Source organism: Mustelus asterias, chromosome 4 (assembly GCF_964213995.1).
Source record: "Mustelus asterias chromosome 4, sMusAst1.hap1.1, whole genome shotgun sequence".
Lineage (NCBI taxonomy): Eukaryota > Metazoa > Chordata > Chondrichthyes > Carcharhiniformes > Triakidae > Mustelus > Mustelus asterias.
Genome location: NC_135804.1, coordinates 149,340,828 through 149,368,785, shown reverse-complemented (window position 1 = coordinate 149,368,785; position 27,958 = coordinate 149,340,828). Strand labels below are relative to the sequence as shown.

The window sequence follows — 27,958 nt, the reverse complement described above, 5'->3', positions numbered from 1 at the left end:
GTGGTTCGTCTACTATTTTTAAACTATTCCTACCACTTCCATTCACTATGATTAGCTGGTCATTACTCTCAATTGTTCTTGTTGTGACCATATTGCATACTGTGTCTGAAAAACAGTTTAAAAAGCTGCCCATCAGCAATGCCACAACAACATGAAGGAGTAATAGAAGTGCAAGTTCTTTTTACAAAAAGTAACATTCAATGTCAGATATAATTGTGACAGTCACTGCTAATACCGAGGGTGCGATTTTACCGGCCATTCACGCCATGCTCCCGCTGCAGCGAGGTTAGAGAATTTGGTGCCCAGCCAAAACCTCCATTCACTGCAGCAGGATTCCTGCCAGAAAAAAAAACAGGGGACATGCAAGTTCTGGACAGCCACAACCACCAACAGTTTAAATCTGATAGTCAAGAATGAAGTCTTTGGAATTTCTAGCAATGTTAAAACTAACATCTTCATTTAATTAAAACTTTTAAAACTTAATAATTGGTAACTCACCTGGCATTTGTCCCCCAAACAATATTGTCTTCCAGAAACCACCATATAGTCCACCTTCTGCTGCTCTGCAAGAAGAATAAAACATGGATGCCTTGTAAAAATGTAACAAAACAGAAGAGGTTTCCCTTAATCTTTCAATAGAAAATAAACACACAAATTAACCTAGTTGTGTACTTAAGAGTTCAATTTATTAACAAAAGAAAACCAATTAAAGGTGATGCAGTTTCTAACCACAAATAGGATTTGAGAAGAACAAAGTTATTAAAATACACAGGCTCATTGCAGTGAATGGGGATTTGGCTGGGTGCCAAATTCTTCATCCTTACTGCAGCAGGAGCCTAGTGTGAACAATTGGCAAGATCGCACCCACAATGTAATTTCCTCCCACAAATATCAAACAAAATGTTAGCTAACCAGCAGCAGTGGATTTCTGGTCAGATTACAGAGGGTGGGATTTTCTGGCCATTCTCTTTGGCAGGATCGCCCGGTCCCAACAATGGCAAGTGCCCGCTGCAAGTTTCCCAGTGGGCAGAGGGTGTGAACAACGGGAAACTTTGTTGACCATGGCAGGATCAGAAGATCCTGCCGCCGGCCAACGGTGGGCCACCTCCACCACAGAACACACTGCGGGGGGGACTGAAATCCACAAAACATAGTAATCCCACCCAGCATTACTATGTTTTGTGGATTCCAGTATGGTCACTGGAAGTCAGACGAGGTTGACTGTAACTTCCCATTGGCATTTTAAAACCATTGTTAGTGATTCAGGTTCTTGCCAAAATTGCTCTTTCATGATGCTGTGCTCAAGTAGTTAAATACCTTCAGTCCTTTGGCTAAATTTACATGCGTTGCCTCTATCCACCCAAAAACCAAGAAATGTAGCTTATACCTTTCCTGCTATCAAGCCAGACATCAAACTCCACATTGCGGTAAATTTCTGAATCCAATGCCTTCAACACCTTAAAAGGAAATGGCATCTTTGATGGCCCATCAGCAGCCTGAAACATAAATCAGTTGAATGCTGGAACCAAACCTTTCAATAGTTGATAACACGCGAATTGTAAATGTGAAGTGTAAAATACCAGAATAAAAATCTTAGAGAATAGAATCATAGAATTGTTTCAGCACAAGAGATGGCCTTTCAGCTCATCGTGTCTGTGCCAGCTCTCCCAAGAAGCAATCTGCATACTGCCACTCCCCCCCCCCCCCTCTCCATACAAGCTTGTATATTCCTTCTTTTCAGATATTTAGAAAAGCAGAAAGATTTACAGTACAGAAGGAGCCCCATCATATCCATGTCTGCCAACAAACGAGCTAACCAGCTTAATCCCATCTTCCAGTACTTGGTCTATAGCCCTGGAGGTTACAAGCCTTCAGATGCACACCCCAGACACCATCTAAATGAGCTGAGGATTTCTGCCTCCACGATCCTTCCAGGTGCTGCCTCGGAGTCAAAGTATTTTTCTTCATCTCCCCTTCAATCCTTCAACTAAATCACTAAATCTACATCCCCCTAGCCACTGACCTCTATGCTAAGGAAATTAGATCCTTTCCATCCACTCCATCCAAGCCCCTTGCAACCTGGTACACCTCAATCAAATCTCTGCTCAGCCTCTTCTGGTCCAAGGAAAGCAACCCCAGCTTATTTAATCTTTCCTCACAGCGGTGGTCTTCCAGTCCTGGCAACATCCTCATAAGTCTCCTCTGCATCCTCTCTAGTGCAATTATATCCTTTCTATAAATGAGGTAACCAGAACTGCAAGCAGATTCAAGTTGTGGTCCAACTAGTATTTTACATTACTCCAGCATTACCCCTCTGATCTTACATTCTATGTGCTATATTCTATCCAGTTAATGCACAATCACAACTGCGATTCCTACCAAAAGCAGCACAGAATTTTACTGGACAGTTCTGCATTTTGAGTGAGCAGAATTTAAACAAATAATACTAATTCAGAGTTTGAAAGTGAAATTGGATCATTTCCTCTACAGTAGTTGTGGCCATATAACACAACTCATCTGGTTTAGTGAAGGACTGAAAGGTTGTTTTTTTTTAAAACTGTAACAAAGATCACTTCAAGATGACTGAGAACAGAAGTCAAAAGAATTATCAAGGGAAATTAATCTAGAAAATGGGACTGAAGCCAAAGTCAAAGGAGAAAAGTTACCAAAATATTCATATAACTGTTTCTATTTTACATTTTCCAAACAAAATACAATTTTGGTCTATTCCAAGCCAAAACATTTCACTCCATCCTCAGCTTGGTACTTTTAATAACGTTTTAAATCCCCAAAAAGTAATCCTTCACTCAAGCAAAACATAACTTTGAACCAGTGCTTTGTGGTGAAAGTGTTCCCATCATTATTTGTTTCTATAAACTTTAATTACTTCTCCACATATATGGCGCTGAGCCACATATTCATCTAATTTTAAGTACCCTTTGCCAATTTGCACATTGCTCAGGTAATCTTGGAGGGTTCTGTTTAATTTAGTGAGTATCTCAAACTCTCAATGCAGAACCTCTTTCCTTGTTCTGTCATTTGTACCTACATTGGGCCATGACAGTGGGATTCTCCCCCACCCACTGCAAGTTTGGAACAGATGTCCTGAACCCTGGCACCAGGCAGACAACAAAGCCATCTGGACTCTGGCTCTGCTGCAGGGAATAGTATCACTCCTCCTTACTGTATTGTCCCCTGCTACCACTACCTTACTATGTGCTCCCTCCACTTGAATAACTTCCTGTGCCATGGCCTGTCAGTTCATCCTCCATGCAACCCCTACTCTCATTCAAACAGGCTGAAAGAACCTCAAACCTGTTGAACAATTGTAGAGGCCGACATTCCTGCCCTATAGAACCCCTTACCACTCAGCTGCAGTCAGCCCCACCATTCCTGACAACTTTCCAAACCAAAAGACCCTATCCTAAGAGGTGTGACCACCTTCTGAAACAAAACATCCAGGTAACTCTCTCCCTTCCTGATGTGTTATAGTGCTCATAGCTCAGCCTTATCAAATGTTTTCTGGATATCCTAGTATGGTACGTCTACAGGCTCCCCTATATCCATAGCACACACTACTCCCTCAAAGAACTCCAGTAAATGGGTTAAACATGATTTTTCTTCCATGAAACCATGCTGCCTCTTCCCAATTACCTTGAGCTTGTCTATGTGTCCAGCTATAACTTGTTTAATGCTCGATTCTAGCACATTCATCATGAGAAATATCAAGCTAACTAACCCTTAATTTCCTGTTTTCTGCAACAGGTTCACCTCTCTAATTTTGTGTGCAACAATGAAGATTAGAACCTTTGAGGTTCTGTTTTTTTAAATTCAGTGCTGTGATGTTAGTGTACCTTTAACAGTTTTTTAAAAAATTCATGCTCACTTAAGTTATGTCATTGTTGGGAGGAGAAAAATCTGTGGGCAGCTCAGGTGACAGGGATTTCATCTTCAGTTTGGAGTTTTTAGTTTTAGAAGGACCAGCAAGCTAAAAAGAAGTGTTTTCCCTCTCTCCCTGCTGTTTTGAAAATTCTATTGGTTAGCTGAGAACAAGAACTTGTTTTTCTGAAGGGTGAAAACCTGTTGTTGGGGGTTGGAGCAGAGTCTCTCTGGTATTTTGAGAAGCTGTCTTGTCTTCAAACTGTTCTGAATCAAGAGCATTTATCTGCAAAATTCAACTGGCGACCTCGATCCCAGTATCACGTGAACATGAGCATTAGTCAATGTTAAACCTGTGAAAATGTTCTTTTATTTCTGGGAGGTTTTGGTTTTGATTGGGACAGCTTATATATATTCATTAAGGCTTATACACAAGTTTGTTTCTTACTAATTTTCTTACTATACATGTTAATTATATTCATAAATCAACTTTGCTTGATTAAAATCTCCCTCGTGGGTCACTTGAATCATACCTGAAGTGAAACATCACATGCTTATCCTAGCCAGATTCAAAATGCAAAAAAAAACTTATGATTCAGGCAGACTTCATAAAACACTCTGGAGTTTCTAACCTGAACCATAACAGTGCCTAGCTCCTCACTATGCAGAACCCTCCTAGTTCCACCTGTTCTCACTTCCTACATGGACCATTACCACTGAATCCACCCCCTCCCACTGCAAGTTCCTGTCCAGCCCGGAGCAGATGCCCAAACACTGGCACCAGGCAGGCAACACAGCCATTTGGCTCTTTATTGCAGAGAACAGCGTCAATGCCCTCTCACAATACCATCACATTCCTTTTTGTCCCCACACTTGAATAGCTTCCTGTACCATGATCAGTTTGCTCATCCACCCTGCAGCCACGCACTCATACAAACAAGCTGAGAAAACTTCAAATCTTTTGGACAAATGCAGAGGCTGACAGTGCTGCACTCCTGCCCTCTCGGACCCCTTACTTGAATCACACTCTCTCTGCTGTCCCTGATCACTGACCAAATCAGAAAACCATATTCCAAGTGATGTGACTGCCTACTAGGATGTACAAAGCATCCTAGTAACTCCCTCCCTAATGAGTTGCAGTGTCTGCAGCTCAGCTTCTCCAGCTCAATGACTTTGAGCTCTTCAGGCCGCCAACACTTACTGCAGGCGTGTTTGCCCAGGATCACAATGCTATTCAGGAGCTCCCACACCTGTCCTGTCACCATTGTGTTTTAAATAATTGTTTAATTAAGTTTACTTACGGTGCTTTTTATTTTAATAGCTACCAACCAGTGCAAGGTTTTATACGCTAGTGTGCACTCCATTTACTTCCTTCTATTTTGGAATATTTATATTACCTTACTGGCTTACCCTTTTTCCAGATGCAAGTTTTTCCACACACTGCCCCTTACTTGCCAATCACAGTTTCTTGTTACCTCACAGTTGTCTTTTTATTCCCCCACTGCCACCTCTCAGCAGCGGAAGCACTCACCAAAAAATATTCTTCTACTCCTGCAGCAAAGCAAGACCACTTTTCAAACTGTATTTCACTCAGCTGATGTCTCCCGCACTGCTCGTGCACCCACTTCAGCCATTATACAGATACATCCTCTGCCCTTTAGTTGGGAGCAAGAGATTCCATTACATTATTTGAGGAACAAAGGAGCACTCCTGGTTTCCAAGCCAATCTTGACCCCCACAATAACCACCAAAACCGGAGATATTTTCCAACTCGTTTGTGTAATCTTGCTCCTTGCATGTGACCTGCTTCATTGGCCTCACTCAGAGTACGGACTGTGAAGCACTTTGCTACATCCTGATGTGAAAGCATTATGCTTTTTTTAAATCTATAACTGCCTGCTAAATATGTGCCAGTGGAAGTGGATTGCTCTGCTGAGAAAAAATGTAGTACTGAAATTAACATTTGTTTTTTGACAACTTTCCCAAAACTCCTTTTGTGGCCAAGTTATGAAACTTGATACCTTCATTTCCTCTGCTCCAGGTTTTGCTGTCTTCTCCTCCGGTGAGCTCTCCTGATCACTGTTTTCTGTGTCGTTCTTTCTAAAGTAGATGCAAATAAGACTATTTCTTTAATTTAAGAAAAAAGCCTCAAAACTTTAACATGAAGACCAAAGATGCACTGCTTGTTTCAAGAATGAGTCCCACAACCTACAGTATTTGCTCAAATTTGTGGAAATACAGCTGTGCATCATAGAATCAGCACACTGCAGAAAGCAGCCATTTGGCCCACTGAGTCTGCACCGACTTGCCAACAGATCATCCCACCCCAGGCCCATACCCATAGCCCCATGTATTTGCCCCACTAATCCCCCAATCTACATATCTTGGGACAGCAAGGGACAATTTAGCCTGGCCAATCCACCAAACCTGTGCATGTTTGGACTGTAGGTTGACTAGTAGCACCTTGTGCGAATCCATTTGATGAAAATTACAATTTACAGAGCAACAGCAGTCAGATTCACTTAATTCAATCAATACAACTTAACATTCTGTAATAACGATGAATATATTGCCAGCTACACTACCCCAATTTAATTGATAACCTTGCTGGATGTAGACCAACTTCTCTGGATTCTGCCTTTATAACCGCCACTTGGGGGGGTGCAGCTTCTGCTATCAGTAAATTAAGCTGTCCTTGTTTTTCAACAAAAAGATAAAAATCTTCCAACATAAAGTGAAAAATGCTTACTCATTATGGAGACAAGCCAAGTTAGCATGTTAATTACCCAGCATCTCAGATCCCTTGTAGTAACGTAGAAGTGGGGCATTCAACTCCTCTTAGCTGGCAAAAACCGATCCAAGAGTTTAAATTAATCAGTTGAGCTAGCATCTAGATTTTCATAGAAAGTCCGACATTTATCATCATGGCCTGTTTGATTATGGCCTCATAGATCTGCACACCCATGGAGAAATTCTGTAACTATCTTTTAAAAATCCTAAAAGTCTTGGTACGATCGGTCCTCAGGTGAGATTTCCCAAATTTGTTAACCCAGGCAAGATCTCTCAATTTGTTTTCACTGGGTTGGGATATTAACCCCACCCCACTGTTCAATTGTAATACAAACATGCGAAATCTGGTCCCTCCAGACTACTCCTCCGAACCACTTCCCAACATATTTACATCCTTCCTTAATTAAGGAGGCCAAAACTGCACACAGTATTCAAAATGTGATCTCTTCAATGCCTCAGGTGAGGAAGAATGAACTGGCTCCCTTTGTTTATCCCCACCCCCTTCATGGTACCTTTCCCTAGTTCCAATATTTTTTGTTTTAAAAGGAACAATTTAACCAAGCTTTCACAAGTTATAGATTGAATTTATTAATTATAAAAGACAAGAAAATGATAAAACTATACAGATTGTACAGTGCGAATAGAGTTCAAGGAAAAAAATGCATATGAAACAGTTTGTGGTTGAGTAGATGACGGAGCATTGCAACTGTGGCAATTAGAGATTCCAGGCGTGCTGACTTCAGCAGGCCAATAGTTGGTCGAGGTTCCAGCGTTCTGCAATTCTGCATGGAAGCTTCCTGGTTTCCATTTCAGCTGTGGTCTTTGCTGACTTGGCTATTAGGAGAGGTATACCTGGAAAAGCTTATTGCAGTGGTACACATACGCACATGCCCACCCCAGGGACAGCATTACCACGAATCCATCTGGACATTCTGCACAAGCTCTCTCCAAGTGATGGTTCTCATCTCTCATTATGTCCCACTGTCTCCCCTGGAGATGGAACTTAGTTTCTGGCTGCTTTGGAAACAGGGTGGTTCCATTGCCCCTCAGAGTATCACTTCCACACCACCCCCCACCCCCCCCCCCCAAAAACTCCCTCCCAGCAATTCAACCAGTGACTGACTTTACATCCTCATGATGTGAAGATGCCGGCGTTGGACTGGGGTGAACACAGTAAGAAGTCTCACAACACCAGGTTAAAGTCCAACAGGTTTATTTGGTAGCAAATACCATTAGCTACCAAATAAACCTGTTGGACTTTAACCTGGTGTTGTGAGGCTTCTTACGGTTTACAGCCTCAGGCAGCTTTGACTTGTACGTCCCTTTTTAAAAACTCAGATCCAATTTCAATATTTCCAGATGTAAATCGGTGTTTTTTCTTTCATTGTCATAACAATCTCAATCAACTCATCCCTTAATCCCTCTAATTACCTGCAGCACAAATTTAAATTATATCTAGAATACAAGCCTTGGAGCCCTAATTAAGATTCTAATAAGTATGTGCTGCACTCCTTCCGAGGTCAATATATCCTTTTTTGGGTTTAGCATCAAATACGGCACACATACTCTAGAGGTGGTCTCACCATGGCTTTCCATTGTTGCAGAAAAACTCCTTTCCCTTTACATCCTGACACTCTGGATGAAAAGCAAACATTCCATCAGTTTTTTGTTGGAACTGGTGTTATGAATGCAAAGTTTATAAGATCTTGTTTTGGGCTGTTTCTTTACTACCAGGTAAAATGGAGTTTTAGAAAGGGTTGTGTGACCTGCTTCAAATTCTGCTGACAAGAATTCTGAGTGGCTCAGGATGAAACAATACAGGCAGCAAAGCCAAAAATGTTCACACCTGAAAACAAAGGCAAAAAGAAGCTGAGCTGTCGGTAAACCCAACTTCAGGTTTTTGGACATAAAAAGTAAGAGCTTGGGGTCTCACAGCGAGACAAAGGACTGCAGTTGGTTATAGAAACATATAAAATAGGAGCAGGACATTCGGTCCTTCAAAGTCTGCTCTGCTATTCGACACGAACATGGCTGATCTTCTATCCCAAAATCACACTCAAGACTCCAGAAATTTATTTCCTTCTTAATTACATTCAGTGACTTCCTCTCCACAGCCTTATTTGGTGGAGAACTGTACACGTTCACTAACCGCAAGTGAAGAAGTTTCTCCTCATCTCTGGGGTAGGCCTACCCCATATCCTGAGACTGTGACCCCTAAAAACCCCAGCCACACGAAACATCGTCCCTGCATCCAGTCTGTCTAGAATTTTATAGGTTTCCAAAAGAGATCCCTTCTCCTCTAAACTTTAAGTGAATAAAGACCTAGTTGGCCAATCTCTACTCATAGGACAATCCTGCCATCCCAAGAATCAGTCTAGTTAAGTCAGGAGCGAGGAGTGTATGCATCTACAAATGTGGGAGTAAAAGTGGTTTCTGGTCAAAGAGATGCATGCCATGGCAAGCTAAAGATTCACCCTGGCGTGACCTGGAAAGGAAAGATGTGTGTAAGGTGTTGTAGGCTTCCATATCTTGTAGAAGCATTTGCTCTTTCAACTTTTTAAAATAAGTTTATAAATTATAGTGCTTAACCCCCAAAACCACACCCTATTTCAACCAAAATTACATTTCAGTTATTTTGAGAGTCCAGGTAACAATTTTACAATGGATTACCCGAGAGAAAATCAAATTCATAAAGCTTTTAAAAATGTATTACTCATGGTGCAGCTGTCTTTACATCATTCCTGATAATTAGGACACTAATTATCCATAATTTGCTTGACTAATACCACTCACTGAGTTATTAGGTGATGCTGGAAAACAAAGACAACCAATAAGTTACCAATTTTGCATCTAACTCCAAAAACTGAAGGTAACAATTCTAATTAGGTTAGTCTCTCATCTGATTTTTTTCTGGTCACCAGATATTTGTTGTCATTTTAAGTTTGCTTCAGGGACACACGAGTAGATAATCTGGATACTAATATTGTCCCTCATCCCACCATCAGGTCACCAACTATTAACATTTTTAAAATCAATCAGCACCCAAACCCACATACCGCACAACTTTTTCAGCAAGATATTCAGCATCATCATTTCCTTGAGAAACACTTCCCCTTCTGGCTTTCTTGCCATGACTGCGGAACAATTCCACTGCTGCCCGAAGTTCTTCCTCATCCACTCCAAAGACATCTCTGTACAGCATTTCATACACAACCGCTGAAATAAAATATTTTAAAAAGGTACAGATGTATTATATTTATGGTTCATTTCTTGCAGAAGGAGCATATCGTCAGTTGTATGGCAGACAGATTTCTTTGGGTGGGGGGTATTTTCCACTCCCATTTTCGGGGTCCCGGGGAGGGGGGGGGGGTAACAATCACGTAGAAGTCCCAAAATAGCTTTTACACAAGCAAGCAAGGTTTCCCCAACTGATCGCCCCCCACCAATGACATAATGGGAATCCCGACTTTAAAAGTTGGGATCGTCAGTTGCATCAATTCAAGTGTGATTATGAGGCCTTTAGTTTCCCTACATTGAGTTGTCCATGAGGGTACACCGATGAGAATTATGACAGGTCCCCCATGACATGCACTTAGCAAGCAGAACCCATCAGAGGTGCACAGGTGAGTTCTGCCTTCAGGCAGGAGAGAGTCATGTCTGAAAGTACCCTGGCACTACCTTCTAGTCCAACTACCTTCTAAACCCAGGTTGCTGGCACCCACCCAGTGTGATATCACATTCTCTCTCTCCTCCCCTGCACCCCACCATCATATGGTGGGAAAACTTGGCAATGGTGCCAGTGAGCTATTCTCCACTTTGCCTGTCCAAGATGATACTTTGCCAAAACTTGGCCACATTTCACACTATCACTGAGCCAATGAGATGTCAACATTAATTGTGTTTGACAATGCAAGTGGAATTTTGCCAAAACCAAGATAAAGGGACAGGGATGAAGCAGTTGAGTTAATCATGCCTTAGCTTTTTTTCCCTCCTCAGTTTACAAATCTCTCCCTCTCCAAATTCAGTTCACTTTACTTTCTCTCAGTTTCCACATTACACCTCTTTTTGTAAAGACTGAAGCTTGGTTGTTTAGGTTCGATATGGCACATGCATTGAAGACCTACATTGCAGATTACATTAATAAAACATGAAGTGCAACCATTACTTTATCAAAATTTACTCATTACGATCTCAGTGGAAGCTAGCAACTTTTAAAAAGAAATTCAAATTCCTTTATTAACTGAAAAAATTAGATTTCACATTCTAAACAAAAGATTCAATTGTCAGAGTTAATCAAAGCAACTAATTTAAACTAGGAGCTTAAAACTCAAACTTAAATAAGCCACTTCCCATTCCACTTTTATTTCCACCCAAGTGGTCTTTAGACTTTAAAAGGCTTGTGTGGAACATAAATACCAATGTAGAAGGTTTACCAGGATGTTGCCTGGTATGGAGGGTCTTAGCTATGAGGAGAGATTGGGTAAACTGGGGTTGTTCTCCCTGGAAAGACGGAGAATGAGGGGAGATCTAATAGAGGTGTACAAGATTATGAAGGGGATAGATAGGGTGAACAGTGGGAAGCTTTTTCCCAGGTCGGAGGTGACGATCACGAGGGGTCACGGGCTCAAGGTGAGAGGGGCGAAGTATAACTCAGATATCAGAGGGATGTTTTTTTACACAGAGGGTGGTGGGGGCCTGGAATGCGCTGCCAAGTAGGGTGGTGGAGGCAGGCACGCTGACATCGTTTAAGACTTACCTGGATAGTCACATGAGCAGCCTGGGAATGGAGGGATACAAATGATTGGTCTAGTTGGACCAAGGAGCAGGACAGGCTTGGAGGGCCGAAGGGCCTGTTTCCTGTGCTGTACTGTTCTTTGCTCTTTGTTCTAGATGGGGTGGGCCAAAAAGCCTCTTTGTATTGTAAATTCCATGATAAGTTGCCAGCAGGGAACATAAACACTATTGTGTTTCACATCCTCAGGCTATTACATCAAAGTATTTATTAAAAGCAAAACACTGCAGATGCTGGAAATTGGAAACAGAAAATGCTGGATATACTCAGCAAGTCTGGCAGCATCTGTGGAGAGAAACAGGGTTCTGGGTCTAAATGATCACTCTACAAAACTGAAGCAAGGTAGAAACGTACAGAATTATATTGTTTAAAAAGGGGCAGAAAAGACCATCAGGGATAGGTCAGAGTAAAGGAGATATTGACAAATTTGTCCTGGATAGACAAAGGAGTGTGTTGGATGAAGCGTGCGTTAATGGGAGAAGTGGTATTCACTGCTCCCATTGCGGTCTCCTCTATACTTGGGGAGACTAAACACAGGCTGGGTGACTGCTTTACGGAATATCTTTACTCCATCCGCATGCAGGACCCCAGCCTTCCCGTTGCTTGTTATCTCAATTCCGCTTCTTGCTCTTATGTCCCCATGTCCATCCTAGGCCCACTGCAATGCTCCAACGATTGCCCAATGCAAACTAGAAGAAAAATCCCTCATCTTCCAATTAGGCACATTACAGCCTTCTCGACTGAACATCAACTTCAACAAGTTGGGGTGGCATGGTGGCACAGTGGTTAGCACTGCTGCCTCAGCACCAGGGACCCAGGTTCAATTCCGGCCTTCGACGACTGTGAAGTTTGCACATTCTCCCCGTGGGGTTCCTCCGGGTGCTCCGGTTTCCTCCCACACTCCAAAGATGTGCAGGTTAGGTGGATTGGCCATGCTAAATTGCCCCTCAGTGTCTCAAGATGTGTAGGTTAGGGGGATTAATGGGGTAATCAGGTCCATAGGACTCTAAAATCAGCCTCGCAGGTGGAGGAGGTGGTTAAGAAGGCGTATGGTGTGCTGGCCTTCATCAATCAAGGGATTGAGTTTAGGAGTCGGGAGATAATGATGCAGCTTTATAAGACCCTCGTCAGACCCCACTTGGAGTACTGTGCTCAGTTCTGGTCACCTCATTACAGGAAGGATGTGGAAATTATCGAAAGGGTGCAGAGAAGATTTACAAGGATGTTGCCTGGATTGGTTGGCATGCCTTATGAGGATAGGCTGAGGGAGCTCGGTCTTTTCTCCTTGGAGAGACGAAGGATGAGAGGTGACCTGATTGAGGTGTACAAGATGTTGAGAGGTATAGATCGGGTGGATTCTCGGAGGCTTTTCCCCAGGGCTGAAATGGCTGCTACGAGAGGACACAGGTTTAAGGTGCTGGGGAGTAGGTACAGAGGAGATGTCAGGGGTAAGTTTTTCACTCAGAGGGTGGTGGGTGAGTGGAATCGGCTGCCGTCAGTGGTGGTGGAGGCAAACTCGATAGGGTCTTTTAAGTGACTTCTGGATGAGTACACAGGACTTAACAGGATTGAGGGTTATAGGTAAGCCTATATTATAAGCCTAGGTAGGTAGGGACATGACCGGCGCAACTTGTGGGCCAAAGGGCCTGTTTGTGTATTTTTTCTATGTTCTAAATACTTGGAATTACGGGGAACAGGTCTGAATGGGATTGCACCTTGGTGTCAGGGGGATTATATGGGGTTACAAGGATAGGGTGGGATGTCGTCAGTGCAGACTCGCTGGGTCGAATGGCCTCCTTGCACGTTAGGGATTCTATGAACTTTAGACAGTAAAATCTGTCAGTATTTCCTTTGCCCTGAACTATTCGTTGCCTTTTATTCTGCCCCACTTCTTCCACCCTTTCCAACTAGTTAATTTTGTATATTTCTACCCTTCAGTCGTGTAGAAAGATCATTTAGATCAGAAACGTTAACTGTTATCTTTTCACATACACTGCGAGACCTGCTGAGCATATCCAGCATTTTTTGTTTTTATTATAGCCAAGGAATTAATGTTCAGAAGGCAAACACAGCAGGTGTTTGGGGAGGTTGACGCTGTTTTAGAGCTTCAAGGGCCCTTAAAAACACAGGTATTGTAGCAATAGCAGTAACCCTGTACAGCTCCCCTGCTTAAACAAATACAGGCCTTAGAACTGCCTGCATACACCATGCTCCTAAACATATATTTTTAAGGGTCCTTGAAGCTCTAAAGCAGCACCTCCCAGTCTTTAATGAGAAACCCTTAAACTTCAACGGGAAACCCCTACCTTTAAACCGTGCCCCTTTAGTTCAACATTGCCCCATGAAAGGCAACATCCTCACAGCATCTATAGAAATACACAAGTGCGACATCCACCTGACACTCGCATGTCAGGAGGATAGCTCGCCACCACTTGTCAAGGGCAAGTGCCGGAAAAGCTCAGCAGGCATGGCAACAGCTGTGGAGAAAGAAAGAGAACTAATGTTTTGAGTCCAATATGGCTCCTCTTCTGAATAAATGCTGGTTTCGCCAGTGATGCCCACATCCTAATGAAGAATAAAGAGATCTAACAAAGCACTGTGAAGGCACATTGAGAGGATGGGGTTTTAGTTGGCACTTTACAGAAAGGTTATTAACTCTTGTATGATTATATATGAAACTATATAAAAGGTTACTTTTTTAAACAAAGGAAGTACTGTGGGCCACAATGCAAAAATAGGTCAACTTTGGCTGCCATAAGATACAACGGTTATTAAATATAAATGTAGAATTATGCAGGGATAACCACTGTCACTATAAAAAGGCTGTGTTTATTGAGGTGACACCCATCCTCAGGGTTGTTATCTGGCTGACCCCCAGGTGGTTGCCTTTTTATCAGGTTATTGGAGGTAGGTGATGGAGTTCAGGAGGAAGAGGCCAGGCTGGAAGATGTCCTCGAGCAGGACATGCAGCTAGGCCCCGCACACACGGAGGCAGCGGCCAAGGTAGTGGGCTTAAGTGGTTAGTGCGTATGTTCAGGCGGCTGAGCTGCTTTGAAGTCCAGGCTGTCAGGCAGTGGGTCGAGCTCATTCCAGGACACTGAAGATCACGGGGCAGGGGTGATCGTCAGGAAGGTCATCCCGATTGGAAACACTGGCTCTATTCTCTCTCAGTAAGAAGTCTAACAACACCAGGTTAAAGTCCAACAGGTTTATTTGGTAGCAAACGCCACTAGCTTTCGGAGCGCTGCTCCTTCGTCAGGCGGAGTGGGAGATCTGCTCACAAACAGGGCAGAGAGACAAACACAATTTACAGAATAATGATTGGAATGCGAGTCTTTACAGCTAATCAAGTCTTAAAAAGGTACAGACAATGTAAGTGGAGAGCATTAAGCACAGGTTAAAGGGATGTGTATTGTCTCCAGACAGGATAGCTAGTGAGATTTTGCAAGTCCAAGCAAGCTGTGGGGGTTACAGATAGCGTGACATGAACCCAAGATCCTGGTTGAGGCTGTCCTCATGTGCGCGGAACTTGGCCATCAGTCTCTGCTCAGCGACTCTGCGTTGTCGTGTGTCGTGAAGACCGCCTTGGAGACCGCTTACCCGAAGATCAGAGGCCGAATGCTCGTGACCGCCGAAGTGCTCCCCAACAGGAAGAGAACAGTCTTGCCTGGCGATTGTTGAGCGGTGTTCATTCATCCGTTGTCGTAGCATCTGCATGGTTTCCCCAATGTACCATGCCTCGGGACATCCTTTCCTGCAGCTTATCAGGTAGACAACGTTGGCCGCAAACACACCCGGCTGTCCCATTGTATCGGGCAATGGGACCCTGTGTGAGAACCTCTCTGGCTACGTCGAGGGCATCCTGAAACCCATTGTACAAAGAACCCCCAGCTTTTGTCGCGACACTACAGACTTCCTACAGAAACTCAGCACACATGGAGCAATTGAACCAGGAGCACTCCTCGTCACAATGGATGTCTCGGCACTCCACACCAGTATCCCCCACGATGGATGGCATTGCTGCAACTGCCTCAGTACTCAACACCGACAACTGCCAGTTTCCAGATGCAATTTTACAACTCATCCGCTTCATTCTGGACCACAATGTCTTCACCTTCAACCAGTTCTTCATCCAGATACACGGAACAGCCATAGGGACCAAATTCGCACCTCAATATGCCAACATCTTCATGCACAGGTTCGAACAAGACTTCTTCACCGCACAGGACCTTCAACCGATGCTATACACTAGATACATCGATGACATTTTCTTCCTTTGGACTCATGGTGAACAATCACTGAAACAACTATATGATGACATCAACAAGTTCCATCCCACCATCAGACTCACCATGGACTACTCGCCAGAATCGGTTGCATTCTTGGACACACGCATCTCCATTAAGGACGGTCACCTCAGCACCTCACTGTACCGCAAGCCCACCGATAACCTCACGATGCTCCACTTCTCCAGCTTCCACCCTAAACATGTTAAAGAAGCCATCCCCTATGGACAAGCGCTCAGTATACACAGGATCTGCTTGGATGAGGAGGATCGCAACAGACACCTCCAGACGCTGAAAGATGCCCTCATAAGAACAGGATATGGCGCTCGACTCATCGATCGACAGTTCCGACGCGCCACAGCGAAAAACCACACCGACCTCCTCAGGAGACAAACACGGGACACGGTGGACAGAGTACCCTTCATCATCCAGTACTTCCCCAGAGCGGAGAAGCTACGACATCTCCTCCGGAGCCTTCAACATGTCATTGATGAAGCCGAACATCTCGCCAAGGCCATCCCCACACCCCCACTTCTTGCCTTCAAACAACCGCACAACCTCAAACAGACCATTGTCCGCAGCAAACTACCCAGCCTTCAGGAGAACAGTGACCACGACACCACACAACCCTGCCACAGCAACCTCTGCAAGACATGCCGGATCATCGACACGGATGCCATCATCTCACGTGAGAATACCATCCACCTGGTATACGGTATATACTCTTGCAACTCAGCCAACTTGGTCTACCTGATACACTGCAGGAAAGGATGTCCCAAGGCATGGTACATTGGGGAAACCATGCAGACACTACGACAACGGATGAATGAACACCGCTTGACAATCACCAGGCAAGAATGTTTTCTTCCTGTTGGGGAGCACTTCAGCGGTCACGAGCATTCGGCCTCTGATCTTCGGGTAAGCGGTCTCCAAGGCAGCCTCACGACAACGCAGGGTCGCTGAGCAGAGACTGATAGCCAAGTTCCGCACACATGAGGACGGCCTCAACCGGGATCTTGGGTTCCTGTCACGCTATCTGTAACCCCCACAATTTGCCTGGACTTGCAAAATCTCACTAGCTGTCCTGTCTGGAGACAACACACATCTCTTTAACCTGTGCTTAATGCTCTCTCCACTCATTGTCTGTACCTTTAAGACTTGATTAGCTGTAAAGACTCGCATTCCAATCATTATTCTGTAAATTGAGTTTGTGTCTCTGTATGCCTTGTTTGTGAGCAGATCTCCCACTCCACCTGACGAAGGAGCAGCACGCTCCGAAAACTAGTGGCATTTGCTACCAAATAAACCTGTTGGACTCTAACCTGGTGTTGTTAGACTTTTTACTGTGTTTACCCCAGTCCAACGCCGGCATCTCCACATTATGTCTATTCTCTCTCCACAGATACTGTCAGACAGAGATTTTCCAGCATTTTCTGTTTTTGTTTCAGACTCCAGCAACCACAATATTTTGCTTTTTATTCTAGATTCTTGTGATTGGAACTATAGAAGATGCTTGTAGTAGTGAGCAAGTATCCACAAGCAAACTGTTTATGACGCCATTAATCTATTTGTTCTTGCAAATACATTTGTTTTGATGACAAAGCAGTTAACACAGGATGACAGTAAGTTTTCTAATTTAACAAAAGGACAAACTTACCTTGACAAATGGCTGCATGCCCTTGAAACTGTTTTGTAAACACGCTATCATAATGGCCATTGCTGGAGCAGCAGAGTAAGATCTTTAAAAAGAGAAACACCATTTAATTTCTTTACTTTCTCTTTGGATTTTAAACGTTAGAGAATTGACAAAGTGTGAAGACAATTAACAGGCTTGAAAGAATCAGTTAACTCAAAAGCAAAATACTACAGATGCTGGAAATGATGTAGAACAGAACAGGCTGGAAATATTCAGCAGGCCAGGTATCAGCCAAGGATAGAAACACTAATGGCCCTTCATCAGAAAATCCTGATGTTTGGATGAAGGGCAAATCGACCCAAAGCACTCCACAGATGTTGCCTAATCTGCTGAATATTTTAGGCATTTTCTGCTTTTATTTAGGAATTAGTTAGGTTTCAATAACTATTTTTTTACAATTCCTATCCTATATCCTCTGTTCCCACGAATACTAACCTTCCCCTCTCAAAACTTCCAAGTATAGTAATATTCAAGAAGCTGAACAGAGGAAAGACAGCGCTGTGGTCCAAGCAGTATCCGGCCCTGACCTTACTTGTCCCTCCTCGGGCCAAGGGCATCCATCTCATATCTCCCAATGGTTCCTCCCCAGGCATCGGAGTCACTACCTATCCCAGCATTAAACTCCCCCAAGAGGTTGATCTTTGGGATGGCAGTGAGGACTTAAGGTCAGAATAAAACCTTTCCTTAACATCTTCATCGGAGTCAAGGGTCAAGGCATAAATGCTGTGCATTGGTGTCATACTGATGACAGCCGAACTGTAGGTGAAATGTAATGAACCCATCATTTATACCACTGGGAAGTTCTGGCAGTGTATCCAAGATCCAATTCCAGATTGTAAAACCAACTCCATAGACAAGGGTTATGTTCAAGCCCTCTTTTCCAGTTGGTGTCTCCCTCTGCTTAATCCTTTAGCTGCCTCTCCCCAGGAAGGCGTGTCTCACCAAGGACAGCAATGTCAATTCGGGGTCTTGATTGCTCGTGATACACGAGTGCAGTTCTTCTTTCTGGACAATCGCTATGAGTGTTCCAACATTCCAAGTTGCAAAATGACCACGAAGCTGATGGTCCCGCAGACCCTGTCTCCCCAGGTAGGAGACAGTGGTAAAGCCTATTTTTAGGGCAATTTTTTTAACCCCCTCCCAGGTATCCTGAAGAGGACTGCTCAGTCACGGATGCTGCAGCCCAAAGACATCTCAGTTTCAACACAGGTGCCTGACAATCTTCAAACATGTGGCCTATGTGCAGATTCTTGACTAGGGACTCCCGGGGTCACAGCCCTGTCCCCGTTGTCAATTCTCTTTCACCACAGCACATAGAAAATCAATCCTGGTAGAAGCCTACACGTGACTTTGTTTAGCTATCGTAATCCACAGTCCTGATGGGCTGATGGTCAGATTTCAATGATGTGTCGAATCACGTTTGACATGTCATCAATCTCTCTCTGGCCATGACTTCGTAATTCCTACAATAACTGTTTAGTAATAAGTGATTTAGAAATTCCTATGACCAACATGGACCGGGGGAAAATAAGTTAATGTGGAGAAATAGAGGACTCATTGTTCAGAGTGGGAAGGGGCCGGTCACTTTGCTGGGAGTTTTCTATAGGCTGCCCAATAGTAACAGGGAGGTGGAGGAGCAGATAGGGAAACAGATCCTGGAGAGATGAAGGAATAGCAGAGTTGTTGTGATGGGAGACTTTAATTTCCCAAATATAGATTGGAATATTTCTAGGGTAAGGGGATTGGGTGGGGAAGAGTTCGTTAGGTGTGTTCAGGAGGGTTTCCTGACACAGCATGTGGACAAGCCTACAAGAGGAGAGGCTGTACTTGATCTGATACTGACCAATGAACCTGGACAGGCGTCAGATCTCTGTGGGAGAGCATCTTGGGGATAGCAATCATAACTCTATCTCCTTGAGGCTTGCATTGGAAAAAGAGAGGATCAGGCAAGCTAGGAAAGCGTTTATATGGAGTAAGGGGAAATATGAAGACATTAGACAGCAAATTAGAGGAGTAAATTGGAAAGAGGTATTCTCGGGGAAATGTACTGAAGAGAGGTGGCAGTTTTTCAAGGAATGTCTGTCTAGAGTTCTACAGGACAACGTTCCGAGCAGACAGGGAGGTGTTGGTAGGTTAAAGGAACCATGGTGCACGAAAGCTGTGCGGGACCTAGTCGAGAAGAAAAGGAAAGTGTACAAAAGGCTCAGAGAGCTTGGCGAAGATAGGGATTTAGAAGAGCATATGGCTTGTAGGAAGGAACTAAAGAAGGAAATTAGGAGAGCCAGAAGGGGTCACGAGAAGGCCCTGGCAGATAGGATTAAGGAGAACCCCAAGGCGTTCTATAAATGTGAAGAGTAAAAGGATGAGACGTGACGGAATAGGGCCTATAAAAGGTGAAGGCGGGGAAGTCTGCACGGAACCAGTAGAAATGGCAGAGGTGCTCAATGAGTATTTTGCCTCGGTTTTCACAGAGGTGAAGGACCTGGGTGGATGTACTGTGGGCGTGCGGTGGACTGAAAGGATTGAGTATGTGGACTTTAACAAAGAGGTTGTGCTGGAATCTTTGAATGGCATCAAGATAGATAAGTCGCCGGGTCCGGATGGGATGTACCCCAGGTTACTGTGGGAGGCGAGGGAAGAGATTGCAGAGCCTCTGGCGATGATCTTTGCGTCATCGATGGAGGCAGGAAAGGTGCTGGAGGATTGCGGATGTGTTTCCTATTTTCAAGAAGGGGAATAGGGATAGCTCAGGAAATTACCGACCAGTGAGTCTAACCTCAGTGGTTGGTAAACTGATGGAGAAGATCCTGAGGGACAGGATATATGAGCATTTAGAGAGGTTTAGTATGCTCAAGAATACTCAGCATGGCTTTGTCAAGGGCAGATCGTGCCTTACGAGCCTGGTGGAGTTCTTCGAAAATGTGACTAAACACATTGACGAAGGGAAGGCGGTAGATGTGGTTTATATGGATTTTAGCAAGGCGTTCGATAAGGTCCCCCATGCAAGGCTTCTAGAAAAAGTGAGAGGGCATGGGATCCAAGGGGCTGCTGCCCGGTGGATCCAGAACTGGCTTGCCCAAAGGAGGCAGAGAGTGGGTATAGATGGGTCTTTTTCTAAATGGAGGTCGGTCACCAATGGTGTGCCCCAGGGATCTGTTCTGGGACCCTTGCTGTTTGTCATTTTCATAAATGACCTGGATGAGGAAGCGGAGGGATGGGTTGGTAAGTTTGCCGACGACACGAAGGTTGGTGGGGTTGTGGATAGTCTGGGGGGATGTCAGAAGTTACAGAGGGACATAGATAGGATGCAAGACTGGGCGGAGAAGTGGCAGATGGACTTCAACCCAGATAAATGCGTAGTGGTCCATTTTGGCAGGTCAAATGGGATGAAGGAGTACAATATAAAGGGAAAGACTCTTAGTACGGTAGAGGATCAGAAGGACCTTGGGGTCCGGGTCCATAGGACTCTGGAAATCGGCCCCGCAGGTGGAGGTGGTGGTTAAGAAGGCATATGGTGTGCTGGCCTTTATCAATCGAGGGATTGAGTTTAGGAGTCCAGGGATAATGATGCAGCTATATAAGACCCTCGTCAGACCCCACTTGGAGTACTGTGCTCAGTTCTGGTCACCTCACTATAGGAAGGATGTGGAAAAGATTGAAAGGGTGCAGAGGAGATTTACAAGGATGTTGCTTGGATTGGTTGGCATGCCTTATGAGGATAGGCTGAGGAAGCTCGGTCTTTGCTCCTTGGAGACACGAAGGATGAGAGGAGACCTAATAGAGGTATATAAGATTTGAGAGGCATAGATCGGGTGGACTCTGAGGCTTTTTCCCAGGGTGGAAATGTCTGCTACGAGAGGACACAGGTTTAAGGTGCTGGGGGGTAGGTACAGGGGAGATGTTAGGGGGAAGTTTTTCACAGAGGGTGGTGGGCGAGTGGAATTGGCTGCCGTCAGTGGTGGTGGAGACGAACTCAATAGGGTCTTTTAAGAGACTCCTGGCTGAGTACATGGAGCTTAATAGGATGGAGGGTTATAGGTAGGTCTGGAAGGTAGGGATATGTTCGGCACAACTTGTGGGCCGAAGGGCCTGTTTGTGCTGTAGTTTTTCTATGTTCTATTGGTTAACAGACAATTCAAAGCAACCAGGTCAAGGATCAATTTAATGTTGAGGCTAGCACCAAGGTAGACATCTTGCTGCTTCTGGTCGATTAGTGCTTTGTAACTGCTATTTGTACTGGACGTTGAGTAGTCATGAGATGTTCAACAGATTTGTCTAACTAATTGAAGCTTTGTTCCGATGGTGTTTATTCCTTCACCTACCAAAGTTGAAGGGAAATCACATGATGGCAACCAACACATTTTAGGTTAGTAAAAGTCGTGCTTAGAGTTTTGCTATCTTTACTTAGATACTAGGCAAGTCAAGGCACAATATCAGCCCACCTGATAAGCACCAAAATGAAGGATACAAATAATACCCACCCCAGATCCAAACTGGAATCAGGGAGTTTTAAGAAATGTAACCAGGAAAACAAATATTTGCTTTGGCACGTGATCAATTTTATATTTAAGACTCACATAAAGGGATGATACTTGGGAGTTTAAATGTGCAGTGTGTGTGTATGGATTAATCATTTTGGGACAGATTAAAATTAAATGATGATTTGTGAATTGAAAATAAAATCAGTTTGCAATATTTTTAACACGATCCACACAAGTGTGTGCAATGTCATGCTGTTCATGTACTAATGGATGTCCCATGGCATTGCAATTGCATTAGAAGCATAGGATGATGCAAGATATTGTATTTTTGGATTCATGAATGAGTGAAACTCTTGGGGGACTTACCATCACTACAAACACAAATTATAGCAGTTAGCAGCACCTGCAGTTATAGTCAACCATGGATGGGGGAAGGTTTGGGAACTGGTCATTGTGAAATAGTTCGCACGGTTACATAATTAAACTTTGTTTATCCTTCAGAAGCAATTGTTTCTGTACGATAAAACTATGATGCAAATCATCTGCCATGTGTCACCAAATTAAGTGAAAAATAAATCCTTCAAACATTTTATATTTCAGCTGCTTTGATATTTGAAAGTTGAACTGTTCCAACTTAAGCAAAGGCTCAATGGCATTTTCTTTATACTTAAACAATTTAAAAAGGGAACACAGGCAATCATTCCTCTAAGTATTTGTTACGCAGTTAGTGGTTGTTAGAACACCATCCAAAGACATGATGCAGATGAGTGAAGCAAACCAAGTGTCTGACTGCTGACTCCAATAGGTATCAGCAAAAGCAAATTAAGCTATTTTATTCAGAATTATTTAACACATGAGAATGTTATAACTAATGCTTTAAGTTTAGAGTAAATTGAAAATGGCAATTCCAATGAACTTCAAAAGGGATGCTTCTGAATCAGTTATAAAGAATCAGGCAGTCTTCAGATCCCTCAGTAATTTCTGCATGGCATTTTCCCATGTGCTCTCTCCAGTTTCTATTTTTTCCCCCCTTTGGTTCCATAAATTGCTGAATTCTTCAACTGTGATATGCTGCCGGTTTAGAATCACAGAATCCCGACAGTGCAGAAGCAAGTCAAGTCTGCACTGACTACAATCCCACCTCGGCCCTATCCCCGTTACCCCACATATTTACCCTGTTAATCCCGACACCAAGGGGCAATTTACCATGGTCAAATCAACATAACCCGCACATCTTCCGAGTGAGCGGGGAAACCTGAGCACCCAGAGGAAACTCGCATGGACACGGGGAGAACGTGCAAACTCACGCAGACGGACCCCAGGCCAGAATCGAAGCCGGGTCCCTGGAGCTGTGAGGCAGCAGTGCTAACCACTGTGCCACCGTGACGCTTTGTTTCTGTACACAGGCATTTTATATGGATGTGTACAAGATTTTTCTTACCTTCTTCTCAAATCCATTATTAGTAGCTTGTATGGGGGGCTTGCCAGGATACCGGTAAATGAGAAAATCACAACTTGATATTTGGGGGAAAAAAGTGAAAATGATAAATGATTATAAATTCATGAGTTTGCTTTCTAATTAGACTAGAAATCAAGCAATTTGTTATCGAAATCCAGTGCAAATTCGCTAATAAGCCTATTCTCTTCCAGGTGGGAGTACATCCGGTCCCTAAGAATCTTCTCCAATAATTTCCCCACCACTGATGTAAGGCGGACGGCCTGTAATTTCCTGGATGGTCTCTTCCACCCTTCTTAAACAGAGGAACAACGCTAGCTACTGTCCAATCCTCTGGTACCTCGCCTGTGGCTAAAAAGAGGATACAAAGATTTTGGCCAAGGCCTCAGCAATTTCTTCCCTTGCTTTCTCGGTAGTCTGGGATAGACCCTCTCTGACCCTGGGGACTTGCCCACCTTAAATGTTTTTCAAAACCGCCAATACCTCCTCCCTTTTTATCTCAACGTGTCCTCAAATGCCAACATCCTCCTTTCTGCACTCCCCATCCACCACATCCTTCCCCTTTGTGAATATTGATGCAAAGTACTCGTTAAAAGGACCTCACTCACCTCATCTGGCTCCACATACAAATTCTCTTCACTGTTTTTGAGTGGACCTACTCTTTCCTTAGCTATCCTCTTCCTCTTTATATACACATAAAAAGCCTTGGGATTCTCCTTAATCCTGCCTAAGACATTTCATGGCCCTTTTTTGCTCCAAGACCCTGTTTAAGCTCTTTCCTGCTATCTTTTTATTCGTCAAGAGCCTTATCCGTTTTCAATTTCCTGAAATGTATGCCACCACCTTCTTTTTCACTAAGCTCACAATCTGTCTTCAGCGTTCCCGAATCTTGCCATCTTTATCCTTCATTTTCCAGGGACATATTTCTCCTGAATTGTTAACAACTGACTTTTTTTAAAAACTCCCACATGCCAGATGTGGATTTGCCCTCAGTCTACTTCCTTAGCTCCTGTCTAATACTGCTATAGCTAGCCTTCTCCCAGTTTAGTACTTTCACTCTGGAACTAATTCTATCCTTTTCTACAAGCTTTCTTGAAACAATTTCTTGAATTGCGATCACTGTTCTCAAAATGGCCCCCCACTGAGCTATCACCTGTCTGGGCTCGTTTCCCAGAACCAGGTCTACGATAGTCCCGAGTTGGGCTATCTACATATTAACTCAAGAAGCTCTCTCAGACACACTGAACAAACTCTGTCCAATCCAAGCCCCTGACACAGTCTATATTTCTACATCCTCAATCTGCTGACATATCAGTTCCTCCACTTCACGCTGAAGAGACCGAGCAGGCTGAAGCACTGCTCTAGAAAAGGGAAAGGGAAAGTGGAGGCTGAGGGCTGAATTGATAGGTAACAAAAGAGTTTAACTACAGCAGATGTAAAGAAATATTTTCCTTTTGTGGGGGGAGACCAAACTAGGGACCTTAAATACAAGATTTTCACTATCACATCTAATCGGGAATTGAAGAGAAATCTTGAGTGGGAAGAATGTTGAATGCCATCATGCGCATTACGGCAAACATTGAGGCATTTAAGTGAAAGCTAGGAGAAGCAAGGGGGAAAAAAAAATCTAAGGGAATGCTGATAAAGCTAGAAGAGGCGGCAAGTAGGAAGCCTGTTTGAAGCAGAAACCAGCATAAGTGAGCTGGGCCAAAAGGTTTGTTTCTATGCTTATATAGACTGGTCATATTTGTTTACTATATTCCTCTCTAACATACCTAATGCTACAATAAAAAGACTTTAAAGCTAAAACATCTGAAGTGATTAATCGTACTCAATTGCTGGCAACAACAAACTATGTCCGATAGCAAACTGGAGAAAAGCTTTAAAAGAATTTCACAAACATCTGGCAAGGCTGAAGCTACTCGAGCGCCTAGGCTCATTTCTGACAAGTAGAATTTGATTACAGATGGAGGGGGAAGATAACAATTCCTGACTTCACTAACAGGAACAAACTTTTCTCTCCATCTCCCTCAATGCACCCAAAAAGTGTTCTTTCAAACTTTTAGATTCACTGAAGTCTCACCAGGTGGTTTGCTAAGTTGCACATATCCTTTTCACTTACTATTTCCCCCAATGCAAGTTTGTTGGAAATAACAGTACCACCTCTCCAGTGCCACTCTGTTGATTCATTTGCACCCAAGAAACAAATCCAGATTTTTAAAAAAAAATTTACATCTTGTAAAATTACACTTAGCACATCAGATGTGCAAGTTTCAAGTATCATTTCAAACATTATACAAGTTCAAAGGTATCCTAATGCAGTCTTTTTTAAAATTCAGTGTATTTACAAGTTGGAACTGTGCTAACGTGCCGTCTGTTTCTTGCCTCAAACAAACATCCACTCCACCAGTATTAAATGAATGGCAAACTGCACTCATCAACAACTGAATCCTGGACCTATTATAAGGGTATTGACAGAACTAGAGAATTTTAGCAATTAGGGAAGATTGAATAGGCTTGAGTTGTTTTTTTTGGAAGACAGGAGGCAGAGGGGAAACTTAATTGAGACCTATAAGAGGGACTGGTATAAAGAGTGGACAGGAAAGACCTATTTATTTTCGAGCAGTCAATAACCAGGGTGCACAGATTTAAAGTAATTGGTAGAAGGATTAGGAGGAATTCTGGAGGAAGTTTCATTTCACCCAGGGATCTGCATGAAAGGGTGGTACAGAAACCCTCATAACATTTAAGAGTACGCGGACAAGTGTCATTTCATAGTTTGAATGCGCCAGATTAACTGATGAGCTCAATGTTCGCCTTATGTGCTGCAGTATTCCATGACTTAAGTCAAAGTATTTATTCTCTGTAGTATAGATATTTACTTATTGGCAAATTGAATGGCTACGCACTATGTTCAGCTCTTTATTCAATGGGTTTAGCACTTACCTGTACATCAGTGATAGAGCATTCATCTCCAACACACCAGCCCATTCCTACAACAAAATATTGCAGATAGTTTTAATACAAACTACAAATGTCAGTTTCCCAAAATTTCAGGCAGTAACCACGTGCAATGATTCGAGCAGTATTTTGTTCAAGGTTCAGCACGTCACCAAGATGTTTCATTATATCTAAATGAACTTCAAAAACACATGACAATATAAGTGATACAAACTACAATTAAAAGGATACACACTGAAGTTATCTACATTACGCACCAGGGCAGCATCATAGCTTGCCTCACGGTGAGTCATTATCCTCCTCCTGCCTAGGCAAGTCATGTGTTGGTACAGTCAACCCAGGCCCATCACGGGTGCGGGTGCGCCATGTCAGGAGGATGCACAAAAAGGGGGGGGGGCGGCGTAAAAGGACTGCAGTTACCTTCACTGCCACCGGGAGCAGGATTCCTCCTCCTCCTTGTGGTGCCATGTCCACAAGGACATGGCACTGTCTCCTTGCTCAGACAGAGCCTTCTGCGGCACATGGCGTCCAGCAGCTAGTGGTAGGATATGCATGTCCTGTAAATGCCAGAGTCGTCTCCTCCTTGGGCCAATGTGTGGCCAGGTCCTGATCTGTACTAGCGGCCCCAATGTCCTGGTGCAACCTCTGGCCTGGGTTGGCTATGCTGTGGGCGGCATCATCTGTTGATTGCTACAGCAGCAACGACGATCGCTGCCAGCTCTGATGGCTCATGTTGTCTCAGCAGCCACATGCACTGCCCACGCTCCTGCACGGTCACCAATGGCTTGCCATATGGCTGTACCTGCCCTCCATATGATGCAGCACCACCCCCACCAAAGTGGTGGCAGCAGAAGGCAGACAAGGTTCAGTGCTCAGGCGCTCATATAGACCATCAGGGTGGCTGCGAGAAGGTCCTCAGTGAGGAACCCTTGGCAGTATAAACCTTCGTGTAACCACCTGGACGTTTGGATTAACCAGGCTTCTAGACATAGCATGCAATTCATGCGACGGGTGCCCATTGCACCATGGAATTCATGCACTGTGCAGAGTTGTATTTACACCTGCCAAAGCTTCCTTGATTGAGGCAACAGCAGCCAGGTGCTTGTGACTGTTAGTGGGGCCTGGGATGGGATGTCCATGGAAAATCACTAAGCCTTCCCAGCTGAAAAGTGGCAGGATGGAGGGTGCAACATTAGTGGGATTTGATCTTAACCTCTGGAACCCCTCGGGGGTGGGGTCTTTCACCAGGCAAGGAGAATGCTCTCCACACAGGTGACCCCCAGCCCAGGCAGAACCCACCCAAGCCTCTGCGCCACCCTGCACCATGGGCACAGCTGAACCACCCTGGAGATTGATGTACAGCAGTACTCACCTCCTCGCTCTGCCCCAGCTGTTACACCAGAACCACCTGACCTACACACCTTTGGACTGTGGGAGGAAGCCAGAGCACCCAGGGGAAACCCAAGGCTGGAATCAAACCTGGGTCCCTCACGCTATGAGGCAGCATTGCTAACCACTGTTATCAAAGATCATATCCTCGGATGCCACAAATAAATTGAAAGTAGCATTTACCATGTATGTGCATATTGCAGCATAGTACGGTGCAATCAATGCATG

At 44.0% G+C, this 27,958-nt stretch overlaps 1 protein-coding gene across 1 annotated transcript in view; it reads right to left on the bottom strand.

The window, feature by feature from the left end:
• Positions 1-27,958, bottom strand: part of alg13 (ALG13 UDP-N-acetylglucosaminyltransferase subunit) — a 110,511-nt gene that overhangs the window by 31,003 nt on the left and 51,550 nt on the right. The window contains exons 8-14 of the mRNA XM_078212075.1: positions 26,327-26,373; positions 23,366-23,438; positions 17,405-17,486; positions 9,726-9,885; positions 5,901-5,979; positions 1,388-1,496; positions 499-563 (exon numbers count right to left, since the gene is read on the bottom strand). Coding sequence (XP_078068201.1) covers positions 499-563; positions 1,388-1,496; positions 5,901-5,979; positions 9,726-9,885; positions 17,405-17,486; positions 23,366-23,438; positions 26,327-26,373 — 615 coding nt within the window. The remainder of the gene's footprint in view (positions 1-498; positions 564-1,387; positions 1,497-5,900; positions 5,980-9,725; positions 9,886-17,404; positions 17,487-23,365; positions 23,439-26,326; positions 26,374-27,958) is intronic.